Genomic DNA, 8,192 nt, shown 5'->3' on the forward strand with positions numbered 1-8,192 from the left:
CAAAAAGGGGGCGATGATATGGATGATCTTGATATGAATGATGGATATGATGGATGGCTCGATGATGATGAAGCGTTTAGTTTAGATTTGTTTTATTTTGGTGCACTTTGCATAGTTGTGTAAATGGCTCGATGATGCTGAAGTGTTTAGTTTAGATTTGTTTTATTTTGGTGCAGTTTGCATAGTTGTGTAAATTTTAGTTTAGATGTTTGCTTAGGTGCTTGACTATGAACTGACTTGGTACTATTTTGACGTTTATGTTTGATTATGTTTGATCTTGATAAGTATACTTGAATCTTGATTTTCGTTTTAAGAATGTTTTTGCAGGAATAATTCAAGACTTCAAGACTCCATGTCTAAGTCATAGAGTCTGTATTAAGGTTGTAAAAGTGTAATTTTCATTTATTGGATCGATCATGCAGGAGATTATCGTTTGGTGATTGCGATGATCTTCTTTTTATTATTTATGAGTTGTGTACGAACTTTGTAATATATTTTGTCACGAAATCGCCAAAGGGGGAGATTGTTAAGGATTTTATAGGTTGGCGGATTTCGTAATGTTGAATGGAGTCTTGAAGAGTTGATTGCAGAAGATTGAAGAAAAGATCTAAATTGAAGGAAAAAGACTCACTCGTAAAGTTCGGCACCTAAGGTATGAAGAAAAGATCATTTGTGATGAAGATATTTGATTAGAATAAGTTCAGAAGGCTTAGATTGCTTTAAAAATACTTTACTGAACTTTTCTGTGTTCAGGGACCGGTCCCTGAGGTCAAGAGACCGGTTCCCCTAAGGTCCTCACTGCGTGAGCTTTGATGCAACCGGTCCCCTGAGATGAGAGACCGGTTCCCGAACCTTGGTATTTCTGTCGCGCAGCGAGGGACCGGTCTCAAGCTTGAGAGACCGGTTCCCGAACGTTGTGATTTTGGTCACGCAGCGAGGGACCGGTTCCTCACTTGAGAGACCGGTCTCTCACAGACCGGTCTCCTCGAGAAGACCGGTCTCTGAGGACGACACAGGTTTTTAAAAAGGACTTTTTGCAATCCTAGTCTACTTCTAAGTCTTCTAAACATATAAATAAGCTATGTGGGTCATCTAAAAGTTTAAGGCTTTGAATATTTACTGATTCTAAACCCTAGAAACTTGTTTTTTCGTTTTGATGATTCTATTCACATAACAAGTTTCGGGAAAATCAACAATCGACGTGATTCTTCGATTTTACTCGAGATCTTCTTCGAGAATCAAGTTGATGTTTGATTAGAAGACAAACCCTCATAGCTTATGGTATTCAAAGGTTAAATCATCACAAATCTTCGATTCTACAAGCTCCGGAAGGAGGTTCGGCGCGTGGATTTCGCGTGAAGCCGAGGATTCGGTGGACGCTTTGAGGAGTTGAGGCGTTGACGCTGCGAGGAGTTGCAGCAAGGTCGGTTGGTGGATTCCTATCGATCGAGGACCGACGAAGATCACCATCAACAAGAAATCGGTAAATTGAGTCGTGTATTTTTGTCAAAATCACTTGTACTCAAGTTTTCTTAGTGGATTTTCTTTGTGTGATCGGTCCCGTGGGTTTTTCACTCCGATTTGGAGTTTTCCCACGTTAAATTCTCGGTGTGCTGTTTTATTTTTCGCTACTTTGTTTTATTTGCATCGAGATTTTCGAGTTTGCCGTTTTTACACCTATTCACCCCCATCTAGGTGTTACTTGCCTTTTAGATCCTCGGGATCCATATCTTACAGGTACTGAGGAAGTGGTAGGCAAATCGAGAAGCTTGCTCTCGGGTTTGGTCACTGGGGGCTGTGTACCGATGACAGCCCTGGGTTGGTACTAGTACCCGGCAGTAACCCGAGAATAGCAGCTCTCGGGTTTGGCCTCTGCTGTGCGGCGTACCGGTGACGCAAGCCCGCGTACCAATACCCAGTGCTGCGAACAGCAGTTTTAGTCTGCTGCAAATAAAAATAGTTGGAGGGCTTATTTGCAATTGTGGCGGCTTATATAAGCTCCACACCCTTCTCCTCTCTTGTTCACAGCCAAAGAACACCCTCTCTACTCCATTTTTCTCTCTCTCTCTCTCTTGGAGCTCTCTCCTAAGGTGGATTGGTGGAGATTGAAGGAGATTTGAAGGTGGATTAGAGGCTTGGGAAGATCAAGAGCTCACCTACAAGGAGGAGCTTGAAGAGCTTTTGGGCTAAGGTAAGGTTTTTTACAAAATCCATGTTAGGGTTTAGTTTTATGCCCTAGAACACTTGGTTTTGAGTCTCTTGCAAGAATAGAAACCTAGAAAACCCTAGAAATCTCATGTTGAAACCATGGTGTTCATGGCATTGAACCCTAGGGTTGGATTTAGGGTTTTTGCGGAATTAGGGTTTATAGTTGAATTGATCCTTTGTAAACATAATTGAAGGTAAAATCAACTTTGTGGGCAACTCAAACGGGAGTTCCTACGGGCGTGTGGCATGGTATTGAGGAAAAAAACCGTTTTTGCTTCGTTTCCGTCGAAGAGGGCCGAAGCAACGTCTAAAAATTCCAAGCTTCGTATTCTCGCACCTCGGCATTATTTAGAGGTGGGGGGTGCTATCCGAAGCAATCGAGCTGCATTCTATGTCTATGTTGCTTTCTTGATCATGCATTTCACACGTTGATATTATGCATTGTAGGATGTTTAGTAGTTGCATTTCCATTCCTTATATGCTTCCATGATTGTAATAGCATTGTGAGTTGGACACATGATATATATATTGGATGCGTGAGGATTGGGTTTTGACATGGAATCCTATAATGCCGATAGCAAGTGATGAACTTGGTATATGTGATGACATAGACGAGTGGCATACGAAGCTATATGTGATGACATAACAAGTGGCATATGAACTAGTGTAGTAGAAACACTTATGACATGATGAACCTAGGGATAGATGATTTTCCCAAGTTGTGAAAATGTGAACTTAGTGTAGTTGAGGCACTTAAACATGAATATTGGGATAGATGGTTTCCCAAGTTGTTGTTAGCCCTAGTTGGTAGGGTATCCTCAGTTGGAGAGGATTGGATCATACTCATATAGTCTGTTCTCACTTGGCAGTGGTCGCTCCACCCAAACAGTGAGCTCCGGAGTCCCCACACGATGGGTTAACGATGTACCAACCCAGCAGACGGTCTCGGTGTGCGAGCGGCAGGGTCTCCTCACCTATGAGATTTGGTTGTGAGTCGGGGTGAGCCTTCGGGTTAGCCAAGATAATTGGGAGACAAGTAAATGAATAGCATAGTAAATTTGCATTCATACCATAATGTGAGACATAGTGACATGTTAGTAGATTTCATAGCTATGTTCATATTTTATCTGTCACGCTCCAATCTCCGCCAATTTGGTCGGGTTTCGGTCACGTCAACAGATGCCGAACGGACAGAGCCTCCCCTGTCCGCCCAAGGCTCTAGCAACATGTATAATAAAGCAATCAAACAACGAGATTAGCAATTATACAAGGCTTGCACGAGGGCAAGCAACAACGGAAGCGAAAGTTCTAAACTATAACATACAACATACATGATACTGGGCTTTTTTTGCAAATAGCCCCCTGAAAAATTTTATTTGCGCAAATAGCCCCATGTAAAAATTATTTGCAAAAATGGCCCTGGCCCTGCCACGCCAGCGCCACGTCAGCGCCACGCGGGCAGGGCCTGGGCCAGGTGTTTAAGTTGAACACGGTGATTGGTTCACCGTGTCTAAACACAGTGAACCAATCACCGTGTTCATTGTATTACTCACACCCCGCCGGGGGTGTTTGTATTACATTAGACACGGTGATTCGTTCACCATGTCTAAACACGGTGAACTGTTCACCGCGTTTAGACACGGTGAACCATTCACCGTGTCCTTTACTTCCATATTTGGCCAAATGCGGCCTGGCTAGTTGTATTGGACACGGACTTAGCCATTTTCGGGCCGTGCTCAATACATTTGTATTAGACACGGTGAACCATTCACCGTGTCCAATAGATTTGTATTGGACACGGTGATCCATTCACCGTGTCCAATACAACTGCCTGCCCCAGCAAATATTTTGCCGCACAAAAATCAATACAAGATTCAATACAAGAATACAATACAGATACCTATCAATACACATCACAACACATCACAACACATCACAACATCACAACATCACAATAAGTAATACACATCACAACATCACAAAATTAATACACATTACAACATTACAACCAATAGAATCTCAATAATATAATCAATACCAAATAATCAAAACAGAATATACAAAATAAATGCAAGTTATACAACAATATATAAATATAATATCATGTTCTCCTCCCTCGACTCCCTCGACCACGTCGCCTACCACGTCCACGACCACGACCAACATCATGCTCATCAAAAGGCTCCAAGATCTCCAACTGGTCTAGATGCTCTATAGCAGCACCCTCAATAACCGGCTGTGGAGGAGCTGAAGAGGATGGCTGATCTGGCCGTGGAGGAGCTGAAGAGGAGGGCAGATCTGTACGGATAGACCTCGATCGTCGTCGACGCTTAAAATAAATAATATCACCTGCTCGAGCTGGATCCTGCGGTACTGGTGCTGGTGGCTCCTCTATAGGTGATGATGGCCTCGGTGGACTATATACGGGTGCATGGCCGGACGTCGATGCTCTACCATAGTCTGCTGGTCCTGGAGGTACATAGTGTGGAAGCGCAGGTAAAGTCTCCAAAACTGCTTCCATCTGATCGGCGACCTGTGATAGGGTAGTTAAGACTCCACCTCCTGAAATATCGGGCAGGACACGTCTGATCGTATAATATGATCTCTGCACGATATCGACCTGAAATAAAAGCACAATAAAAAAAGATTATACGAAATTTTCTTATATATATAAAAATTAATATAAAAAGATATTATATATTACAATCATACCAATACTCTCTTGACGTGCCCACGTGGCTGATACGCGAGTGGTGGCCGCTGTACAGGTGTAGAGATCCACCTCCTAGTGATCGTCCAATACCACTGCATGTAAACAGCGGTAGCTCGTATCGGATCTGGATCTATCTCTGGGGCCACCTCTGCTATATCTATCAATCTATCATTCCAATGCTGAATGTATGAAGTGTGGTATGCCGCCCAATCCTCATCTGCTCTACCTCGTGAATTGATGCGAGATATGGCAAGTACTGCATCAGGTATATGCTGTAATAGCCCAAACTGTCGCAGTACACGATCGGGATGATGGAGCTCAATAATGTGGAAGCAGACTAAGGTAGTCCTCGATTGCCAAATGTGGAACACGGCCAGACAAAAAGGTGGGAGCGTCTCTAAAACAGTGTCGTCATAAGGCCTCCATGTAATCTATTGTGAAAAATAAATATGATTAGTTATCAAAATTAAACTATATTGCGACTCGTGTTTCGAAGAAAAATTAAACTATATTGATCTCGTTTTTCGGCGCTACATTGTAAATGAACTACTTGCGCTGCTTGATATATGACTAAAGCTTAAGTCATGAGGGGTATCATTTGATTAATAATCAGAGTTAGTTCTCCACGCTTGTGAACCCAAATGCTGATATATGTAACTATTGTAGCTAAGCATTGATACAACCTTAATACAAGCTTAAGTCATGATATATGTAACTATTGTAGTTTTATTTTAATTAACAACTAATTTCTTTTCATACAAACAACTAATTTCTTTTTATGGTGAAAAAAATTTTCAAACTAAAACAAAATTTCAATCCCAAAAACTTAGAATTGGATACAAAATTCGACAGATTCAGTAACTTTTATTTACCTGATACTCTAACTGCTAATCCAGCTGATCACGATAAAACTCAATGTCAGTAGTCCTGACATTGTCCCGAAAAGCCAGCCTGGTATTCCACCTGATTCATTTATATCATATTAGTTATGAATAAATAGTATATACAAAACTTAAAATGAAAAATTACTTACCGACACCCTAGAGGCATGTCGACAAGCGCAGGCTGTGGTCCTACTACCTCAGGGCGGCCAATGTGCAGGTGGTCCCATGCCCATATCTATATAAAAGTAACATTCTTGTTAGAAATGGAAAGAATAACCATGACTTAAGTAGAAGTATTGTAAGGGTCCGTGTCGCAAATTGTACCTGAACTAATGTCCCAAAACAACAACACTCGACCTTTCCCCTGAGGCAAGCATTTTCTAGGGCGCGATAAAGATGAGCTAGCGCGGCTGCACCCCATGCCAACCCACCACAAAGGTCAAAATCCTCTAGATGTGGCAACCATTTCAAATGCACCCTATTCCCGCTTGGATTTGGAAACAAACTACAGCCTATCTGAAATAGTATATATGCTTTCGCCGTAGCTCTAACAATAGCGGAAGGTGCGTCTAAGGGAATATCATGGAACTGCTGATATAACAAGCCTATCTTGATCTCACCACCCCTAATATCCTGCGGAACCACCCCGAGAAGTAACTCGCAGAGCTCTGCCCACTGATAGGATCCCCCTCCAGTCACAGCCCCACCATCGACGGGGAGTCCCGTAATAACTGCGACGTCCATCAATGTAATACTCATCTCTCCATGTCGCAAATGGAAACTCTGTGTCTCTCGCCGCCACCTCTCGACTAATGCTCCCAATAACGACTGATCGAGCTGTAGACGACACAATCGTGAAACGTAATAAAATCTTGCTCGTCGCAATAAGTCCAACACCGCAGGATGCTCGCACTGCCATCTGTTCAATTTACGGCCATGCTCCGTAAATTGAACAGGAGAATATCCCTGCATGATTGTCAAAGCCAGCTCAAAATTAGTACATAAGTTAAAGAAGATCTAGATAAATTTGAAATGTTTTTAAAAAATTCACCTCTTTTCTGATCAATGTAGATCTATGTCTTGGCTGCTCAGTCAGCACGGATGTATAAATAGCTCCCGGCTCGTCATGATCGTCCATCTAAAATTGGCTTAAAAAAAAAACTGAGTTAGAAACAACATGATGTAACATTAGTGCGTAAGTATAAAAGATTAAAGAAGTTAAGTGTCATATTCATATAGAAAACCTATCGACGACGCCTCTCGGTTCTTCTTTTCTGATTTTCAGGACAAGTGCTTTTATAATGTCCAGGCTGTTTACACATACTACACTTGCCCCTCCTATTCCCACTAGCTTCATCCATAACATTACGGATACGAGTAGAACTGGGTCGTCCCTTTTTTCTTCTCCCGCGTGGTGGCACTATAGGGGAATCATATGACACGATCCAATAACGACGATCGGGTACGGGGTTGAACTGCGGTTTATAAGTCTTACAATATGATGCGACAGTATACCAAGGAGAACATAAGCCATAATAATCTATGTTCATGTGTGATGAACTACAACATGACAAAATGTGTGAACAAGGGATTCCTGTGAGTTGCAAACACAAACATGAACGTGTAGAACTGCTTTCATTGATAATCACTTGGTATTGATCATCACCCCCAGTAAGTATGTCGAACATGTGAAATGCAAATCGTCGAACTGTATATGCTCTAGCACTTCTCATCCGGCTATTGATGGTGTTTTCAACATTCGATACAAATTGCGTAGACATTGCAGCGCCCTCCCCTCGATGTTTTAGAAAGAATTCTACCACTCGATGAAATGTTGCCATCACAAAAGCTGTAATTGGTAAGGCGCGAACTCCCCTCAACATCCCATTTAAACTTTCCGATCGGTTAGTTGTCATAATACCAAATCGTCGATCGCCATCAAAAGCTTTAGCCCAGTATGTCCTATCGTTCTGAAGATTGTGAACCCAACGCCAAGCTTCTTCATCCATAGCCTTCAATTCTTCCTTTAATGCGTAATATTGCCGTTCTTCTGAAGCACTCCCAATTCGATAAAAAATTTTAAGTAAGTGTTTTTCTTTGAAATGAATATTCATATTGGCCTTCATATGTCGTAAACACCATCGATGCGCATGACCTTCAGATGGTGGGAATACAAGTGCAACGAGGTTCGTTAGGCCTTTAAAACGATATGAAATTAGTGTAATAACTCGAGATCTTGTTATATACCTTCTTAGGCAACTTAAAAACGACTCCCAACTCGAGCCATTCTCCCCCTCACAAATTGCGAAAGCTAGCGGAAATAAACCACCATTCGCATCGACACCTGTGGCAATTAATGCGTGGCCTCCGTATTTCCCATACAGATG

At 42.1% G+C, this 8,192-nt stretch overlaps 1 protein-coding gene across 1 annotated transcript; it reads right to left on the minus strand.

The window, feature by feature from the left end:
- Positions 1–4,309: 4,309 nt before the first annotated feature.
- Positions 4,310–5,595, minus strand: LOC109706276 (serine/threonine-protein phosphatase 7 long form homolog). Its single transcript, XM_020227057.1, has 3 exons — positions 5,551–5,595; positions 4,921–5,352; positions 4,310–4,828 (listed from the first exon to the last, which is right to left on the minus strand). Exons 1-3 carry the CDS (start codon positions 5,593–5,595, stop codon positions 4,310–4,312), a joined length of 996 nt encoding a protein of 331 aa, XP_020082646.1.
- Positions 5,596–8,192: the final 2,597 nt, after the last annotated feature.

This window comes from Ananas comosus, unplaced genomic scaffold, assembly GCF_001540865.1.
Source record: "Ananas comosus cultivar F153 unplaced genomic scaffold, ASM154086v1, whole genome shotgun sequence".
Classification (NCBI taxonomy): Eukaryota; Viridiplantae; Streptophyta; class Magnoliopsida; order Poales; family Bromeliaceae; genus Ananas; species Ananas comosus.